We start from the raw sequence: 21,088 nt of genomic DNA, 5'->3' as shown, positions 1-21,088 counted from the left end.
TCCAGCTCCTGTGGAGGAAGCCGCTCAGGGGTCCGGAAGGATCGCAGAAAATCACATCCGCCGGGGACAACTGCTGTGAAAAACTGCATCCTGCCTGGAAAACCAGAACCATTCCAGTTCTGGGTCCCAGTCTGTTGCCCAATTCTGGTCCCCATCAGGGAGATCCGCAAAGGATCCGTCGCTTTAGAAGACACTCCGCCGCCTTTCATCTTCCGGGAGAGCAGGAGAGGCTAGAGGAGACTTCCGGGCTCCGTGAGAGGGGCTGATGGGCCCAAGCGCCTGTTCCCAAGGCATTTCCATCCAGGAGTCTTTCCCTCTGAGCCGGTGTTGGAGGCCACGACGGGCAGGGTGGCGGCGGGGGGCTCGGGCAGTGGCCGTAGACCAGGTTCTTCCAGCCGCTTGTGGGGCTGGAGGTGTCACGACCCATCTCTGGGCCAGCACCTGCTCAGATCTATCGCCCCATGACCGCTGGGGCCTCAGATCCAGCTGCCAAGGCCGAGTCTGGAGATAATTCAGAGCGCGTAAACACGGAGCAAAACAACCGCTGGGTCACATGCTGGCCGGGAAACAATCCTGGGAGCCAGGAAGGAGGGAGCCGCCACTCCCCAACCACCGATTCCCAGTTTGATCCATCCCAGGCTCCCCGCCTCCCAGCAGATGCTGTTTCCCTGCATCTTCAGGCCGAGGGGGACGAAGCCCCCCTACCCGTCCTAAGCGCTAGTACAGTGTTCCTTCAGCCACTCCCTCTGGTGACCCGCCGTCATGGGGGGGGGCTGACAGCGTGGCTAATTGAAATCCCCCAGATAATCTCGAACCCTCCTTTGAGTCAATAATGCCGGTCTCCCTGTCAATCCAACGTTTCTTGGGAACCGCTGTCATCGCTGAGCTGAGTTTTCCTTCTTTCTCTGAGAACAAACTCAAGAGCAGGAAGTTGAGAGGAGGAAGAACAGAAGAGGAGGAGTGGGAGTAAGAAAAGGCCCAGATAATCCACAGTTTGGATCATCCACTCCAGGGCTATCGAGAATTGGTTGAAGAATAATCTCAATTGTCATAGCTGTGGAGAGCTTATGATGTGCTAAACCCTGGGGTGGATCCAAGTTAGTGAATGATTCTGATGGCTTAGCTTTTCCCCAGCCCTTCTTGTTTTTCACGGCATTTAGCGGACCCTTTTATTTCTTAGCCCCCGACTCCCAGAAGGGGCAGGTCAAAGTCGCTCTCTCCCGAAAGGAAACCGAGGCCCGGAGGTGTCGAGCCAAGGGTCTCCCAGCAAGCCCCTGGGGTCGAAGCGACGGGTTCGGTTTGACCTTTCTTGGCACTTCTCTTCCGCTGGCCTCCTCCTTCAACCCCACCTGGGAGACCGGCTGGGCGGCTGGCAGGCTGGTCTACTACTTGCCGCTTCGTGTCCGTGGCCAGGGGTGGCACGAATGCCCCAAAAACAGGGCAGGGGAGGGGATGTACTCGCTCTGCTGACTCGGCAATCAAGAAGGTTCTCTGTGTCTGCCCCACCTCTGCCCTCCCTGGGGGCCCAGGGACCATCCTGAAGTGTCTCGTCAGCAGGAGGAGGCTCTTTGGGGGAATCCGGGAGAGGGAGCCCAGGCCCCCAGCTGAATTCCTGAGGGTTGCTGATTCATTAACACCGGGCCCCCTCCTGAGCCCTACACAGTAATTATCATGGTATTTGTTAAGCGCTTGCTATGGGCCAAGTACCCTATGGTACAAGATAATCAGGTCGGGCACGGTCCCTGTCCCACACGGGGTTCACTGTCTAATGGAGAGGGAGCACGGGTATTAAATCCCCCATTTTCCAGAGGAGGAAACGGAGGCCAGAGAAGCCAAGTGACTTGCCCAAGGTCATACGGCGGGCAAGGGGCTGAAGTGGGGTGAGAACTCGGGTCCCCTGATCCTCGGGCCCAAGCCGTTTCCCCTGAGACACGCTCCTAGTCCCGCTGTGGGGAGTGGGCGAGAGAGAGGACGTCCCTCTCCTCTGTCAGTCCATGCATCCTGTTTGTAAAGGATTCACCAGGCACCTTCATCTCCATTTGGAAACAACCAGAGAACAAATTTGCTTAGGACACAAAGGGGGGAAAGGACTCTATTTACCTTAGAGCCAGGTCTGCCCTGTAAAGAAAGGCAGGACCTCACCAAGCCAGCAGGGAAGACACTTGCATAACCCTGGGGCGCGCTGTCCTGCTACTTTTCAGGGTTAGGGTGTAAGCCATGCAGTAAACTAATTCCCGGTTAATTTTTTAATGCAAAATCAACAGGCCGACAATGATTAGCAGGTGGATGAGTTCGCCTTCATCTGGGGAAGCCGCCCGAGAAATGGGGAGCAGGGGGCTATCGGCAGAGTTATCAGTTAACCACCCCGGGAAGAGCCTTGGCTTCCAACCCGTTCTCTTGGGAAGCTGCCCCTCGAAAACTCTTCTCCCTTTGCAAGTCCAGGAAAAGTCTCCCAACCGGCCCCACCTCTGACCCCTTTTCTCCCTGCTCAGGAGGAATGGGGTTGAGGAAACAGGGCCTCGTCCTACCTGGTCTCGAGGGTGTCCGGGACAGGAAGAGGCGGTAGGCTTCTGAAGGAGGCAAGGAGGTGATCTCCGTGAAGCGTAGGGCCCGGGGTGAGCCCCACTCTGTCGGAGAGCGGAGGGAGAGAGCAGAGAGGCTGGGAGAGCCGTGGAGAGGGACCGGCTTGGAATGGAGTTTGGTCAGTGGTCGGAGATCTATATTATGAGAGAGGCAGGACTTTGTCCACAAACTGGAATTTGAAATTTCAAAGGGGAGAAGGCAGAAGGGACCTATCCCTGAGTGTGGAGATGGCTGTTGGCTTCTTTCCCCCACGACTTTTGTTCTTTGTCTCCATAGCTCCGGGCTTCTCTCGCTGGGGTGGCGAGACCCAGGGAGGACCAATGACCTGTCCAGGGTCTGATGGGCTGGCGGGCCCGGGATCCGCTGCTTGGGCCTGCCTCTCCTGCCTCTCCCAAGGGAAAGATGGGAAATGTACTTCCCAAGCGCTTAGTACAGTGCTCTGCCCATAGTAAGCGCTCAATAAATACTATTGAATGAATGAAATGCTGGGAGGTCTGAGGGAAGCTCAGGGGTGCTACGTGCACCCCCACTTTCAACCAAGATTGAGCCACTGGCTGGGCCCAAACACTGGCGGTGGAGAAGTAGCCTGGCTTTAGCGGGTAGAGCCCGGGCCTGGGAGTCAGAAGGACCTGGGTTCTACTCCCGGCTCTGTCCCTTGGCTGCTGTGTGACCTTAGGCAAGTCACTTAACATTTCCGGACCTCAGTTGCCTCATCTGTAAAATGGGGATAAGAGTGTGAGCCCCGGGTGGGACAGGGACTGAGACCAACCTGATTAACTTGTATCTACCCCAGCGCTTAGAACAGTGCTTGACACACAGTAAGCACTTAACAAGTACCATAATGATTATTATGATTATTGACACTCATCCCAACTCAGTAATCATAAAGACGGTGGTATTTTTTAAAAAATGGTGTTTGCTAAGCACTTACTTATGTGCCAACCACTGTACTAAGTACTGGAGTGGATACAAGCAAATCGGGTTGGACACAGTCCCTGTCCCACATGGGGGCTCACCATCTTAATCTCCATTTTACAGATGAGGTAACTGAGGCCCAGAGAAGTGACATCACTGTGCCACCGTTAACTCATCTCTAGAGGAAACTGGAGAATTTTAGACTGTAAAGCTTTTCTCGAGATTGTAAGCTTTTTGTGGGCAGGGAACCTATCTACCAACCCCTCTAGTCTGTGAACCCGTTGTGGGCAGGGATTGTCTCTATTTGTTGTTGAATTGTAGTACTTTCCAAGCGCTTAGTACAGTGCTCTGCACACAGTAAGCGCTCAATAAATACGATTGAATGAACGACCGAACTCTGTTGAATTGTACTCTTGCAAGTACTGAGTACCGGGTGCCCCATAAATACCATTGATTGACTGATCTGAAAACTGAGGATTCATATCTGTTCTCCCTCCCACTCAGACTGTGGGGGACAGGGACTGTGTCTGATGTGATTATCCCAGTGCTTAGTACAGAGCTTGGAACATAGTAAGCGCTTAACAGATTGGCTCGTCTTATGCTGTGGAGTCGTTTCCGACCCATAGCGACGCCATGGACACATCTCTCCCAGAAGGCCCCACCTCCATCTGCAATCGTTCCGGTCGTGGATCCATCGAGTTTTCTTAGTAAAAATACGGAAGTGGCTTATCATTGCCTTCTTCCGCACAGTCAGCTTGAGTCTTCCCCCTCGACTCTCTCCCTTGCCGCTGCTGCCCAAGCTAGGAATGACTTGTAGCAGATGGCCTTCCACCCGCTAGTCACTGCCCAAGCTAGGGATGGAATGGATATGTCTCTGCCTGACTCTCCTACCGGTAGCTGAGGCTGATAGAGTGCTGGAAACCCTCCAGAAGCGATCCTGAGAGGGGGCTTTATAAATGCCATAATTATTATTATTTCACTCCAGCTTCCTCAAGGAGTCCTGAGTTTAATTGCCCTTCCACTCAATCCTTGGCTTTCAAAGTCTTCCGGTCCTCTCCATCTCCGTCCTGACCCTTGTCCCTTTCTACGAGGCCTGGGCTCAGCCGGAGCCCCCTGGGGTCCCCAAGATTAGTGAGGCTGTGGGGAGCAGAACACGTGAGGGTTTAAGGCATTTTCACTAGCTTCCCTGCTCAAGACTGATCATGTTTGACTTCATGTCTAAGGCTCTTATCTAATCACTGGGGTCATTTTGGCTGAAGCTGGGAGGGACAAGGGCCTGAGAGAGACAGCACAAAAAGAAAACTCTCTCCCCCCACCCCCCTTCTCTCTCTCTCTTCTCTCTCTCTCCTTCACACAGTCTCTTCCCAACAAACAAAACTCCAGTGAGTATCCAGGGCTCTGAAAGGGAGTAGCTCTCTCTAAGGGCAAATTAGCAACTGTGAGGAAGCCTTCTTAGAAACCCATAGGTTAACATTCAGTCTTCCCCATTATAGTAATGATAAGTGATGGTTGTGTTATCTGTCAAGCCCTTACTATGCACCAAGCTTCGTACTAAGCCCAGGGGTAGATAGAATATCATCATGCCGGACACATCCCTGTCCCACATGAGGCTCTTTGTCTAAGAGGGAGAGAGAAGAGGTATTGAAACCCCATTTTACAGGTGAGGTAACTCTGAGGCACAGAGTAGTTAAGTGACTTTCCCAAGATCACCCAGCAGGCAAATGGCAGAGGCAGCACTAGAACCCAGACCCCCTGAGTTCCGGGTCTGTGCTCTTTCTACCAGGCCACACTACCCTGCCTGGGACTTCCTTCCCCTTCTCAATTTCCCAGACTCCAACCTCCCCACCTTCAAAACCCTCTCAAAATCCCCACCTCCTCCACCAAGCCTGCCTGCCCCAAGTAATTATCAACCCTGGGGATCTTATCACCCTCCAGCCCTTTCTCCTCTTGTCCTGTTGTATTTATATTTGCCGCCCTGGGCCCTTGTGTATACATGTAGATTTGATTGAGCATGAAATTTTCGAGTCTGTCTCTCCCAACAGCCTGTACAGGGAGCATGTCTATTAATTCCATTGTACTTCCCAAGACCTCAGTGTAGAGCCCTTGTCTTTAATCAGGACTCAATAAATTCCACCTCCCCCCGACTCCCTCTAGAATGTGAGCTCCTTGTGGGCAGGGATCGTCTCTCTTTATTGCAGTATTGTACTTTCCCAAGCGCTTAGTACAGTGCTTTACGCAGAGTAAGTGCTCAATAAATATAATTGAATGAATGAATGAATGAACGCCTATCCCGGCCAGGAAAGTTCCCGAACTTCCAGTTTCGGTGGGAGCTCTGCTCCCCGAGGAGCCTCACTTTCTCCATTGTTCGTAGGGGGAGAGCTGAAGGGTGGAGAGTGTCCCCACCCTTCCACCTTCCCCCCCGCCGGACCCCTGAGGCCTTCTCAGTGTTCCTTGGGCTCCCTGCACCTGTGTGGCTCCCTACCCCGTCCTGGATGGGCAGGTGAGATGGGAGGAACCTGGGCTCTGGGCCAGCAGTTCATAGCATTGCACCGCAACCCCGAGCTGAGGCTGAGAGGTTGGGGCGACTTTCATTATCAGTATCGAAAGGGTCACCGAGTGGCCTTTTAACCCCTCTGCTGCAGCTGGGTCCCTCCCAGGTTGGGAGCGAGGGGGGTCCCTGCTAGGGGTCAGGGGACCATTGGTGACCAAGAATCAGGCTAGTGGCTCAGGTAGCCCACACTCTGCCCCCTTCCCTTTCCTCCACCTAGCTCCCACGGCTCTCAAACTGTCCTCTAGACTGTGAGCTCATTGTGGGCAGGGAATGTGTCTTTTTATTGTTGTATTGTCCTCTCCCAAGCACTGAGTATAGTGTTCTGCACACAGTAAGCGCTCAATAAATATGAACAAATGAATAAGCTTGCTGTGGGAGGGGAATGTATCTACAGATTCTGTTCTTTTGTTCTCCCCCAAACGCTTCGTGCAGCACTCTGCCTACAGTAAGCGTTCAATAAATACCACTGATTGATTGATTAAGACACAAAATCCCTAGGTAGGCTGAGTCTGGAATGGGGAGCTGGCCTGACCCGACAAAGGAGCTCTCAAGGAACGTGTCTATCAACACTGTCGTATTGGACTCTCCCAAGTGCTTAGTACGGTGCTCTGTACACAGTACAAGCTCAATAAATATTACTGATTGAGTGATTGGTTGATTGAAAAGTTCTCTGCAGCTGCCTGCCCTCCAGTTGCTTCTGTTTTGGGGGCTTGGAATGGGGTGAGGAAGAACAGGAGGACAGAAACTTTCTCTGGGGATCAGCTGAAACGGAATCTGTGGGTCCCGGGGGGCCTCCCTCCCTCCTCATATCCAACAGTTAATTATTCCCCCTCCTCTTCAAAGGAGAAGAATCTCATCTAAGAAGACTTCCCTGATTAAGCCTCTTTTCCTCTTCTTTAACTCCCTTCTGTGTCTTCCTGTCTTGCTCCCTTTATCCATCCCCCACCAGCCCCACAGCATTTATGTCCGTATCTGTCATTTATTTCTTTATATTAATGCCCACCTCCCTCTTCTAGACTGTAAGCTCACTGTGGGCAGGGAATGTGTCTATTTATTGTTCTATTGTCCTCTCCCAAGCGCTTAGTACAGTGCTCTGCACACCGTATGTGCTTGATAAATTCAAGCGCCTGACAGCCCTGGGGCTGGTGGCCGGGAGGCAGGGAAGGAGGGGCAGAGTTGGGAAGAGTGGCTTGGAAATTGAGCTTTAAGCCTTAGAGTTGGGTGGGTGGCATGGAGGGAGTGGCGGAGGGCGGGGGGAGGAAGAGGAGGAGAAAATGGAGGGGGGAGGGGGAGAGGGACTGACATACCCAGAGAGACCCAGGGGTAGCTGCACTCCAAAAGTCAGGAACCTACCCATGGGCTGGACCTTGGGGTGCAGAGAGAGGTGTCTGAAAGGTTCTCTCCTCTCCCCTTTTGAAGGGACTGCAGCCAGAACTCAGCTCTCCCAAGCCCCCTTCCTCCGCGCAATCCGCTCCCTGGAAACTTGGTTTATGTACATATCTTTAAATTACACATTATAAATTATTTATTTATGTGAATGCCTCTCTCCCCCACTAGACTGTAAGCTTGTTATGGGCAGGGAACGAATCCACTAATTCTGTTACACTGAACTCTCCCGAGAGCTTGTTACAGAGCTCGGCACCAAGTAAGTGCTCAATGAATACCATTGATTGATTGATTGATTCTGAGACCAAGTAAGGAGCTGTGGGTTTGAACCAATGAAGCTCTTGCCACCCCCCCCGCCCCCCTCTGCCCATCACCCACCTTTCTGGCCTCTTCGGCATTAGTGAGATTTGATGGGGGAACAGAATTAGAGATTAAATAGAACTAGAATTAGAGACCTCTCTAGACTGCAAGCTCGTTGTGGGCAGGGAATGTGTCTCTTTATTGTTGTATTGTACTCTCCCAAGGGCTTAGCTCAGTGATCTGCATGCTGTAGGTCCTCAATAAATACGATCAACTGAGAAGGCAGATTTCACCCCCACCCCCACAAACCTGGCTCCATCAAGATGGCCCCTGCCTTTGTGGGGGAAGGCAAAGCGGAAGGCGTCAAAGAGCCACCCAGAAGGTCTCAGGAGAGAGGTGGGGTCCAGAGGCGGATCCGATCGTCACAGGAGAAGCGGAGCTGGTGGGGTGTCGGGGGGCCATCCGATCGGCGTCCCAAGAGTCACTACGGGCTCAACCCTAGAGGGTCGGAACAAACCCCCTCCAGTCCCCAATCCCCAGCTTCCCTGTCATGGCCCAGAGGCAGCAACCACCAGCCGATGATGCGATTAAAGATTAACCCTCTTCCTCTTGCCTCCACCCCCAGCAAGGCTAGGCCCGAATCCTCAGCAAATCCTCTCAGAGAAATGTTTGCAATTCAAGACGACAGATAGGGGACGTAGCCAGCGGTGGGTGGGGGGGAGGCAGAGGGAGGTTCTCCTAGAGAGGTGTCCCGGCCCCGTTTGTGGATGATAATGCGTCTTTCCAAAGCGCTGGTGGACATGGAGCTGGCTGACTACAGCGCTGCTCTGGATCCGGCCTACACCACTCTGGAGTTTGAGAACATGCAGGTGCTGGCGATGGGCAGTGGTGAGTCGGGAGAGGGCCGGCTCACCTCACGTCGGCAAAGTTTGGTTCAGGTGAACCGGATGAGGTCCGGGGCCAGGGTCTCTGGCGGTAATGGGGCCTCCGACTCGGGGCTTCGGGTGGCCGTCGGAGTCGGAGGGGGCTGGGGCTCTGAGCCAGGGGCTACCGGGAGTGAGACGTTTTGGGGGGTAGTGCCCAGGACTGCGCTGGGGAGGTGGGGCTTGGTGGTCTGTTAACCCTGTGACATTTCAATCTCAACTGGGGGAAAAGCTCGTCTCTGAAACCTGACTCCAATGTCAAATCCTTCCGAAGTAGGTGGGAGGGGTGTGCGTTTGTACATACGTAGGAGCTCCTAGAGGGCAGGGATCGTATTGATGAACGCCACTGGACTCGCCCAAGCGCTTAGTATAGTGCTCTGCACTCTGTAAGCACTCAATGTCAGTGATTTCTGTGACTGTCTCGGTAGGTGTTTGCTGTAGTTCTGCTCTTCCTGTCCTGGGTTTTGGGATGTGTTTGTAGTGCTGAATTTTTTTATGAATTCTGCCGTTCTGGGTCTCTATGCCTGTACACGAACACACTCACACTCCCAATGAACTCTCACAGACTCTCAAAAATGTATCTACTTGGGCTTTCCCGAGGCACTGATTTAACCCAGAGAGAAACTGAGCCACCCCGGGGTTTGATCTTAGGGTGAGGCTCCCAGGCTTGGAGCAGACAGGCAGGCCCAGGGGCAGGTGCTAAAATGCCTGCAGGCTTCTCGGAAGCAGCAGCCCTGCTGCCAAACCGTGGAGACCGTCAATGCATCGCCAACCCGACACGAAGGCCTCTGGTGGGGTCCGGGTCGGCTGAGGGGAAGGGGACAACTGTCCGATCTCCTAGAAGCTCATGTGTGTCCCCCACCCCCAAAATGGCCAGTTGGTCCCTCCTGACCACTCTCAACCTCCTACATATCTTTCGCCATCCCTTAATCCCGACCTGAGGTCTATATCCCCCCTCCCTTCTTCCTTCTCTTGTAATTTATTTTTGGGCCTGTCTTCCCTGCCGGGTTCTAAGCTCTTTGAAGACAGGGATCGTGTCTACCAACTGTCTCGTTCTCTCCAAGTGCTCAAGTACAGTGCTCTGTGCCCAGTCGTGCTAAGGAAATGTTATTGATTTGATTACAGGCGAATGCACTGAAGGGCCGTGCGGGCTATTACTCGGTCCCCAGTAGGTGGGTGTGACCCGGGTACACAGCCCGGAAGCCTGATCCTACCTTGGGGTTCTGGGAGGCGGGGGAAGGATTAAGGATAATAGTAATAATAATATACTAATTGGGCTGTTTTTTTCAGCACTTACTATTTGCCAAGCACTGTCCTAAGCACTGGGGTGATACAAATGAATCAGGTCACACACATTTGCTGTCCCACAGGGTGCTCACAGTCTAAGAGGGTGAGAGAACAGATGTTTCACCCCCATTTTACAGATGAGATAGCTGAGGCACATTGACTTACCCAAGGTCACGTAGTAGCCAAGTGGGAGAGTTGGGATTAGAATCCAGGTCCCCTGACTTCCAGGCCGTGCTCTTTCCACAAGGCCACACTGTTTTTTCCTCCTGCCTGGGGCTCAGGGGACATCTCCACCCACCTCCTTCTCTGGATGGTCCATCCTAAAACTGCTTTAGTTCCATCTCTGGTCACTCCGATCAATCCCCTGCCACTCGCAGATCTTTGCCATGTCTGCTAGACTGTAAACTGCTTGAGGGCAGGGATCATGTCAGCAGCATTGCCTAGTGAATAGAGCATGGGCCTGGGAATCAGAAGAGCTGAGTTGTAATCCCGACTCTGCCAACTGTTTGCTGTGTTGGGCAAGTCACTTAACTTCTCTGTGCCTCAGTTTCCTCAACTGCAAAATGTGGATTCAATACCTATTCTCCCTCCCACTTAGACCATGAGCCCCACATGCTACAGGGACTGTGTTCAAGCTGATAAACTTATATCTCCGCCAGGGCTTAGAACAGTGCTTGACACATAGTAAGAGCTTAACAAATACCATAAGTTATTAGTACAGTCTCTGACCAAAGTAAGCACTCGGCAGATATCACTGATTGACGGATAGGTTGTGCTCTTCTGAATCTTCCGTGTCTTGTTCGTTGGCTTGCTTGGAACATGAGGACTGTCCCGTTTCCTCCTTCAGAGTATAAGCGCTTCAATGTCTTCCCCTCCCCGGAACTCCTGCCAGCGTCTAGTACAGTGCTCTTGCATTAGCGGATGCTCATTAGGTGATTTTCGGCCAGCCGAAGAAGGGATAGTGAAGGAGGCGGGGGAATCCTGGGGAGTTGGGGATGGGGGAAAGATCAGAACGTTGATTGTTCCGAAGCGAAGGGATTTGAAACTAGCTCTTCAGCCGCCCCTCTTGGCTCCTGAGAAGTAAAGTAAGGGTTCCCTCTGGCTGAGCTGGGCCCTGGCTCAGTGAGACAGGCTCAGGTGTTTGGGGATACTCTCCGACGGGAGGGACAAGAATAACCCCTCAAAGAGGCTGGGGACTCGGGGAGAGTGGCTGGCTCCCGGGCTTCTCTTATCACTCCACTCCGTCTCATCTCTACTTCGGGGCTACTAACGGGCCGGGGATTTTCAGCCAAAGCTGTGTTTGCCCTGTGCCGACCTTGAAGGCCTGAGGAATTTTCTGTTCTAGGGAAAAATTGTGTGGGGTGGACTCTCCTGCCTCAAGCTCCCTGGATTTCTGGATTCCAGAGATCCTCCTGCCAGGGCACTGTCTCCCGCCCAACCCGAGGTGTTTGCCCAGCTCCCGGTACCTGGCTCTGAGCTGCCCGGTGTAGACGATTGCTTCTCTTTGGGGCCGGGAGGGCGGGAGGCTTGTTGAGATGGGGGAGAGTGGGAGGGGAGAGGCAAGAGCTTAACAATTACCCCTCTCTCAGCAAATAATTCACAGACTGTGGGGGCCTGAAGTCAGGGCTGCTGGACCCCTGACTTTGAGTCCACGCTTGACCCTTCGAAGGAGATTCATTTATTCAATCCTATTTATTGAGCGCTTACTGTATGCAGAGCACTGTACTAAGTACTTGGGAGAGTACAACACAAAAAAAAGCAGACACATTTCCCCGCCCACACGAGCTTACGGTCCGGAGGATGAGCTGAGGACCCCGGTCTTCACTTGGCCAAAATGAGATTTCCATTAATATACTATTATTATTATTAACAAACATAACTGATAATAATAATGGTACTTATTAAATGCTTACTATGTGTTGAGCCCTATCCCAAGTGCTGGGATAGATTTAGATTAATCAGGTTGGTTTCAGTCCCTGTTCCACATGGGGCTCACACTCAATCCCCATTTTGCAGATGAGGTAACTGAGGCCCAGAGAAGTGAAGTGACTTATCCAAGGTCACACAGCAGACGTGTGTCGGAACCGAAATTAGAACCCAGGTCCTTCTGACTCCCAGGCCCGGGCTCTACCCATTAAGCAACACTACTTATCTTGGAACTGCCAAGATAACAGTAATCATGGTATTTATTAAATGCTTACTTTGCGCCAGACACCGTTCTAAGCGCTGAGGTGAATGCAAGCAAATTGCGTCGGATGCAGTCCCTAACCCACGTTAAGACTCATAGTCTTAATCCCCATTTTACAGATGAGGTAACTGAGGCACAGAGAAGTGAAGCCGCATGCCCAAGGTCACACAGCAGACAAAACGGGATTTTTTTCTGCATGGCAACTAGTTTCCACCGGTGTTGAAAGGCCCTGGAAAGTGCAGGGAGTTGACTGGAGTCAAACACATCTCCTCCACCATTTCTTTTTTAATGGCATTTGTTAAGTATTTACTATGGGTCAGACGCTGTACAAAGCACTGAGGTGGGTACAAGTGAATCAGGTTGGATCCAGTCTACGTCCCACATGGGGCTCACAGTCTTAATCCCCCTTTTACAGATGATGTAACTGAAGCTCAGAGAAGTTAGGCGAGTCTCAGTCGCCTTTGCGGTCTCCTCCTCTCCCTCCCACCCTCTAACTGTGGGGGTCCCTCAAGTTTCCGTTTTGGGACCCCTTCTATTTTCCATCTGCACCCCCTCCCCTGGAGAACTCGTTCACTCCCACGGCTTCAACTATCACCACTATGTGGATGATTTCCAAGTCTCCATCTCCAGCCCTGATCTCTCTCCCTCTCTACAGTCTTGCATTTCCTCCTGCCTTTAAGACATCTCTACTTGGATGTCCTCCCATCCCCTCAAACATAAGTCCAAAACAGAGCTCCTTATCTTCCCACCCAAACCCTATCCTTTCCCTGACTTTCCCATCACTGTAGACGGCACCACCATCCTTCCTATCTCACAAGCTCATCACCTTGGAGTTTTCCTTCATTTCTTTCTCTCACTCAACCCACATATTCAATCCATCGCTAAATCTTGTCAGTCCCACCTTCACAACACTGCTAAAATCTGCCCTTTCCTCTCCATCCAAAGTGCTACTACGGTTAATACTATCACTCACCCTATCCCTCCTGAATTACTGCATCAGACTCCTTGCTGACCTCCCAACTTCCTGTCCCTCCCGACTACGGTCCATACTTCACTCTGTTGCCCGGATCGTTTTTCTACAGAAAAGCTCAGGACGTGTTTCCCCACACCTCAAGAACCTCCAGTGGTTGCCCATCCACCTCTGCAACGAACAAAAACTCTTCACTATTAGCTTTAAAGCATTCAATCACCTTTCTCCCTCCTATCTCACCTCACTACTCTCCTATTACATCCCAGCCCACACACTTTGTTCCTCTGGTGCTAACCTTCTCCCTGTGCCCCAATCTCGTCTATCTCACGGCCGACCCCTCGCCCACATCCTTCCTCTCACACCGTCCGGCCTCAGATCCGGCAGAGAATTACTCTCCCTGGCTTCAAAGCCTTAATGAGGGTACATCTCCTCCAAGAGGCCTTCCCTGACTAAGCCCCCCTTTCCTCTTCTCCCACTCCCTTCTGCTTTGCCCTGACTTGCTCCCTTTTCTCATCCCCCTTCCCAGCCCCACAGCACCAATGTCCATATCTGTCATTTATTTATTTATATTAATGTCCTTCACCCCGACTCTAGACTTTAAGCTCATTGTGGGCAGGAAACCTATCCGTTTATTGTTGTACTGAACTCTCCCAAGAGCTTAGTACAGTGCTCTGCACACAGTAAGCACTCAATAAATATGAGTGATTGAAGGAATGAATGAATACCCTCTTTGGGCCTTGGTTTCCACATCTGTAAAAATGAGAGTCAAATACCTGTTTTCTCTCCCTTTAGACTGTGACCCTCATGTGGTTCAAAGATTGTGTCAAATCTGGTTATCTTGAATCCCATTGCTTAGCACAGTGCCTGGCCCATAGTAAGGACTTAAAAAATACCATCATTATTAAGAGGGAGAAAAGACAAGCTGGACATCATTCTGGGGTTGAAAGAAGCGTGAATTTAATTGACCGTCAGCTTAGTCTCTTTCCTCCAACCAGAGATTCTGCCATCTCTCTTGATTATTCATGTCCGATCACAATCACCCTTGACTTTAGGACATTACTTGGCACACAGCAAGTGCTTGATAAATATGACTGTTGGTGTCTAACAATTTGATTTTACGGTACATTTCCAAGCGCTTTAATACAGCGCTCTGCAAACAGTAAGCGCTCGCTGAATACCCTTGATTGAGTGATTGTTGATTGATTTTTATTAAAGCTACAGCAGAGCTTGCCTCTAATCCTTGGCCAAGAACAGCTGCCACTGGAGCAAGGAAAAACTGCTGCTCAATCAATCGATCGTATTTACTGAGCACTTACCGCGTGCTGAACACTATACGAAGCACTTGGGAGAGTATGATATAACAGAGTTGGTGGACATGTTCCCTGTCCACAAGGGGAATATAGACTGTAAACTCATTATGGGCAGGGAAAATGTCTAAGAATTCTGTTATTCTGTAATCTCTCAGGTGTTTAGCACAGTGTTCTTCGTATAGTAAGCGCTCAATAGATACCACTGATTAAAAGGAGCAAACTTCTAGCTCACTTGGTGGGGATGGAGACCTGATGTCTAGACTGTGATCTCATTGTGAGCAGGGAATGTGTCTGTTATAGTGTACTTTCCCAAGGGCTTAGTATAGTGCTTTGCATACAGTAAGCGCTCAATAAATACAACTGAACGAATGAATGATACATGTCTTTTTTCTCAGTTATTCTGGGGCTGACTGGGCTTCCCCACCCCTTTAGCTTGGTGTCCTTCAGGAGGGCTTGTTTTGGTCCTTCGAGGTTCTGCTCGCTTGACCTCGACTCCAAACCAGTTCTCGCTAAACCCCACGGAGTCACGTGGACTGGAGAGATCTCTACAGAGATCCAGGCTCGGAGAACAGCTCTGATTGACTCTAACCCAGCACTTAGAATAGTTCTGGACACATAATAGGTGCTTAACAAGCACCATAATGATAATAATAATTAATGTTATAAAGAGAGGCAAGTCTGCTGCTTCCTCCCTCTCCCTGCTGCCTCTTGCCTTCCTGCTTCTTGGTTTCTCCCAGCAGCTTCCCTGACCTGGAATTCTCCAGCCTGGAACCACCTTGTGGGAAATACCTCCAATTCAGGGTTGAAAAAACAACAAAATATCGGGGAAAATTATCTGGTTTTACGGGGCTTTGAAAATTCAGGCACAATAGGTTGTCAGTTTCAAAACATTGAGGTATGATGTTAAGCTTCGATATCTCCGGCTCACAGTTTGCTCAATCAATGATATTTATCGAGCACTTGCTGTGTGCAGAGCACTATACTAAGCACTTGGGAGAGTACGATATAACAGAGTTGGTAGATTCTGGCCCATAAGTGTCTTGTCGACTCTCACCGACCCCGCCCACAGTTCCAACCTGTGGACCTCCCACTCCGTGTCGCCAGGGTCACACTCTGCTAGAATTAGCTCCTCCGGGAAAGGATTTGTGTCGATTAACTTGTCTGTGCTTTCCCAAGCACTTAGTACAGTGTTCTGCACTGAGAAGGGGCTCTTGAAATGCTATCGATTGATTGGTGGATTGATTACTGAGAAGTCCAGCCTGAGAGTATAGTTTGTCCTAGTGTCTTTGAGTTCTTCCTCCAGTCAATCAATTAATGATACTTATTGAGTACTTATTGTGTGCAGAGCACTGTACTAAGTGCTTGGGAGAATAGGGTTCAATAAGGCAGGTAGACATAATCGCTGTCCACAAGGAGAGCCTAGAGAGACTCTTCTGGGGTCCTCGGCAGATTCACAATTCTCTGCCCACCTTCACCCCGCTGGGATCTCGGAAACGCCATCTCTGATTTGCTCGATTCAGCTCATGGCTGAGCCAAGTTCGGCCTCATCGTTCAGTAGCCTGAGGCCTGCCCTGGCGTTTCCTCTTGTTTGCCATTGATTTGGGGTGACAAAGGCATATCATCTTTATTGTCGTGTTTTTTAAAAACTGGGGTAAAACTGGGTTTGAAATTTCAGGTATCACCGTGGCTTTTATTTTAATGATTCACCATGAGCCGAAGAAACTCCAGTCTCTTTCCAGAGGGTTGCCTAGGCATAATAATGGCATTTATTGGGCATTCTCTGAGAGCTAAGCGCCGAACTAATCGCTTGGGAAAGTAGCACAGGAGCGGATCACCTGTTCCCTGCCCCAAGGCATGTACATTCTATTTTTCCACAAAACAAGAACTTTTGACACATTCCAACTTTTATCAACAAGTGCGCTCAACCAACTCTTCTACCAAGGCCAGCTGAGGGTGATTTGTAAAATCGACGTACATCCATTTTGTCAGTGACAGTATAAAGGAATGCTTTTCTTTTTCTTTTTTTAAAATGGTATTTGTTATGTGCCAGGGTGCCAGACACTGTTCTGAGCATTGGGGTAGATGTGAGGTAATCAGGTTGGACAGAGTCCATGTCCCACTAGGGACTCACAGTTACAGATGAAGTAACTGAGGCATGGAGAAGTGAAGTGACTAACCCAAGGTCATTCAGCAGACAAGCGGTGGAGCCAGGCCTAGAACACAGAGCCCTGAGACTCGAAGGCCCATGATCTGACCACTAAGACATACCTTGGGAAAAAAAAAATGAAATACAGAAACCAGGGAGGCAGCGTGACCTGATCAACAGAGCCTGGGCCTGGAAGTCAGGAGACGTGGGTTCTAATCCTAGCTCTGCCACTGACCCGTTTTGTGACCTTGGGCAAGTCGCTTCACTTCTCTGTGCCTGAGTTGCCTCGTCTGTAAAATGGGGATAATAGCTGCGAGCCCATGTGGGAGAGGGACCGTGTCCGATCTGATGGCGTGGTGTCTAGCACAGGGCTTGGCACATAGTAAGCACTTAACAAATACCATTATTATGCTTAGGTTCAATGGGGTTGAAACCCTAAAAGTTCACCCCCCTTGCCATATTAGGCTAGATCTCTGACCAGGACGGGTGACACGAGAAGCAGCATGGCCTGGTGGATAGAAATCGTGCCTGGGAGCCAGAAGGACCTGGGTTCTAATCCTGGCTCTACTAGTTGTCCGTTGGCTGACTCTGGGCAAATCACTTCACTTCTCCGGACCTCAGTTAGCTCATCTGTAAAAGCGAGATTAAGACCGTGGGCCCCATGTGGGACGTGGGCTGTGTCCAACTTGATTACCTTGTATCTAACCCAGCACTCAGTACGGTGCCTGCTACATACTAAGTGCATAACAAATCTCATATAAAAGGCATCTTCTGAGGTTCTTTCACCCCACAAGAGACAGTGTACTGACACTCTCCCCTCCTCCTCCTCCTCTCCCTGGCTCTTTCTGCCCCAGATGTCTCCCCGTCCGAAGGAGTCAACCTCAATGCCCCCAACAGCCTGGGCGTCGGCGCTCTGTGTGCCATCTGTGGAGACCGGGCCACGGGCAAGCACTACGGGGCCTCCAGCTGCGACGGCTGCAAGGGATTCTTCCGGAGGAGCGTGAGAAAAAATCACATGTACTCCTGCAGGTGAGAAGGGAGGGGGACGGCAGAGAGGGTGAGGGGGGCGGGCGAACCCCTCACTGGGGTGGGCAGGAGCCGGTGGCCGGAGGGAGGAAGGATTCCTGCATCTTCCTCACTGGCTGGAAAGCACCAAAAGCGCCGAGGAACAAGGAGGCAGGATCCATTCACTCTGCAATAAATACTATTGAATGAATGCACACAGTAAATGCTCAATAAATACGATTTAATGAATTCAGTCATATTTATTGAGCACCTACTCTGTGCAGGGCACTGGACTAAGCGGTTGGAGAGTACGATTCGGCAACAGATAGAGACAATCCCTACCCAACAACGGGCTCACAGTCTAGAAGACGAGCTCACACCTTCTACCCACCCAGGACCGTTAATAATCATAATCATCATAGTGATGGTGTTTGTTAAGCTCTTACTGTGTGCCAAGCACTGTTCTAAGCAGTGGGGTGGATACCAGGTAATCGGGTGGGACACAGTCCCTTTCCCACATGGGGCTCACAGTCTTACTCCCCATTTTGCAGCTGAGGGAACTGAGGCCCGGAGAAGTGAGTTCATTCATTCATTCAATCGTATTTGTTGAGGGCTTAATGGGTGCAGAGCACTGTACTAAGCACTTGGAAAGTACAATTCTGCAACAAATAGAGACAATCCCTGCCCAGCAGCGGGCTCACATTCTAGAAGGGTGGAGACAGACATCAAAACAAGTAAACAAGCATCAATAGCATCAATGGAAATAAATGGAATTATAGATATATATATATATATCATTAATAAAACAAATAGAATAATACATGTGTACATATATACTACTACTATAAATAATAATTATGGTATTTGTTAAGCATTTACTCTGTGCCAAGCACTGTTCTAAGCCCTGGAGTAGATCCAGGGTAATCAGGTTGTCCCACGTTGGGGCTCCCACTTTTATTTCCCATTTTACAGATGAGGTAACCAAGGCCCAGAGAAGTGAAGTGACTAAGCCCAAGGTCACACAGTAGAGAAGTGGAGGAGCCGGGATCAGAACCCACATCCTCTGTCTCCCAAGCTTGGGTTCTTTGACACTAGGCCATGCCTGAGGTCCCGGGGTCAGACCATTCCCCTCTTCCCCATTACAGCTCAGACCCCAGGAAGGTGCATTGCAAATGCCTCTTAGGCAAATCGCACCCCCTCTAGGAGGGAACACAGTGCACAGTCGAGTGGGCAGTTCCGCCTATCACTGATGCCAGAGTGGCACCAGCCATCAAGTGCAGCCTGTTCTGCCCTGGACCACCCCATTTCCCCACAGACTCCGGCTAGGGGACTCCCCGAGAGCCCCTCAGGCCCTTCATTAGCTCTCTCTCTCCGCTCCTAATCCTCGCTCCTCTCCCACCTCATCCCAGCCCTCACGCTTTGCTCCTCTCCGGCCAACCCCTGCCTCGTTCTCTTCTTCCTCACCGCCACCATCTTCCCTTCCTCCTGGAACTCCCTCCCCCTTCATCTCCCACAGACCCCAGACTCTCCCTCTCTTCAGAGCCCTTTGAAAGCCCAACTCCTCCAGGGGACCTTCCCTGATTAATCCCTCATAACCCCTCCAGCAGCCACTTCAGCCCTTACTCATTTTGGGGGGGATGGTATTTGTTAAGTGCTTACTATGTGCCAAGCACTGTTTTAAGCACTGGGGGAGATCCAAGGTAATCAGGTTGTCCCACGTGGGGCTCACAGTCTTAATCCCCATTTTACAGGTGAGGTAACTGAGGCACAGAGAAGATACAGGATTTGCCCAAAGTCACACAGCTGACAAGTGGCAGAGCAGGATTAGAACTCATGCCCTCTGACTCCCAAGTCTGTGCTCTTTCCACTGAGCCACGCTGCTTCTCTCTACCTGCCCTGCACTTTTCTTACCTATCTTTACCCTCTATTCCTTCACCTGGCTTTAATTTACTTTACCGTCCATCTTCCCCACTAGTTTTCAAGCTCCCCAAGGGCAGGGATTGCGTCTACTAACTCGATTATAGACTCCCAAGCATTTAGCGCAGTGCTGTGTGCACGGAAGGGCGTAAATGCCATTGGTTGGTTGACCGAGGGAAGTCAAGGCAGGGTGAGTAGGGACCACCATAATCCCCTGGAGGTTGGTATGACATTGGGAGAAGAGATGGAGTGTTCGCAGATTCATTCATTCATTCATTCATTCATTCATTCATTCATTCATTCATTCGTGTTTATTGAGCACTTACTATGTGCAGAGCGCTATACAGATGCATTTTGGAAACAGAGTAGTAGCCCAGGAACCCCCAGATTCAGAGATAGCCACTCCCCGGTGTCCTCCCGCGTCTGGGGTAACCTCCCTTCTCCCTCTTTCCTTTAAACCTATGGCTCCCACCACTCGCTAACCAAAGAAAACCAACCGACCAGAGAAACACGGAAGAAGAAACGCCCATCACCAACCTCCTCCAGTCAGTCAATCGTATTTATTGAGCACTTACCGGGTGCAGAGCACTATACTGAGTGCTTGGAAGAATACAATATAACAATAAACAGACACATTCCCTGCCCACAACAAGTTTAAAGTCTAGAGGGGGAGACAGACATACAATAATAATCATACTTATTAAACGCTTACTGTGGGCCAAACACTGTTCTAAGCACCGGGGTAGATACAAGTTAATCAGGTTGGACACAGTCCCTGTCCCATATTGGGTTCACACTCTTAATCCCCATTTTTTTTTACGGATGAGGTAACTGAATGTATATTCAGTAGTATTTATTGAGCGCTTACTCTGTGCAGAGCACCGTACTAAGTGCTTGGAATGTACAATTTGGCAACAGATAGAGACAATCCCTGCCCAGTGATGGGCTCACAGTCTACAGAATTGAATGTAAATAAATCAGTGACAGGTATGGGCAGTACTGAGGGGCTGGGAGGGGGGATGAATAAAGTGAGCAAGTCAGGGTGACGCAGAGGGAGATGAAAAAAAGGAAATGAGGGCTTAGTCAGGGAAGGCCTCTTGGAGGAGATGGGCCTTCAATAAAGCTTTGAAGGAGGGAAAAGTCACTGACTAGTCTGTTTGGATTCAGGGCCTGGGTCTAATCCACAGCAGGGTATTTTCTCTCATCACTCAGCACAGAGCTTTGCCCACAGTACACACTCAAGAAGCCGCCTGGCTTAGTGGAAAGAGCACAGGGTTGAGAGTCAGAGGTTGTGGGTTCTAAACCTGGCTCCGCCACTTAACAGCTGTCGGACTTTGAGCAAGTCACTTCACTTCTCTGTGACTCAGTTCCTTCATCTGTAAAGTGGGGATTAAGACTGTGGAGCCTCACGTGGGACAACCTGATTACCTCGTATCTACCCCAGTGCTTAGAACAGTGCTTGGCATGTGGTAAGTGCTTAATAAATACCATTATTACTATTATTATTGTTACTATTTCACGAATGAATAAGCAAACATAAAATCCCCGGTCCCCACCGAGTTTGACACGGACTTCGACTGAGAGCCATAAATTGGGTAGGGTTTAGC

The 21,088-nt window shown here is 50.6% G+C and overlaps 1 protein-coding gene across 2 annotated transcripts in view; it reads left to right on the top strand.

Moving 5' to 3' along the window:
* The window catches only part of HNF4A (hepatocyte nuclear factor 4 alpha), a 61,089-nt gene that overhangs the window by 21,652 nt on the left and 18,349 nt on the right, over nucleotides 1–21,088 (top strand). Inside the window, exons 1-2 of one of the 2 annotated variants that reach the window (XM_029070509.2) lie at nucleotides 8,422–8,623; nucleotides 17,414–17,588. In XM_029070509.2, the coding sequence (XP_028926342.1) occupies nucleotides 8,503–8,623; nucleotides 17,414–17,588 (296 nt within the window). In that variant the 5' untranslated portion in view covers nucleotides 8,422–8,502. Of the gene's footprint in view, nucleotides 1–8,421; nucleotides 8,624–17,413; nucleotides 17,589–21,088 lie in introns of those variants that run through there. The other variant, XM_029070510.2, reaches the window with a different exon arrangement.

The sequence above is a fragment of the Ornithorhynchus anatinus genome, chromosome 8 (assembly GCF_004115215.2).
Source record: "Ornithorhynchus anatinus isolate Pmale09 chromosome 8, mOrnAna1.pri.v4, whole genome shotgun sequence".
Taxonomy (NCBI): domain Eukaryota; kingdom Metazoa; phylum Chordata; class Mammalia; order Monotremata; family Ornithorhynchidae; genus Ornithorhynchus; species Ornithorhynchus anatinus.
This window is presented reverse-complemented; position numbering and strand designations above follow the sequence as displayed.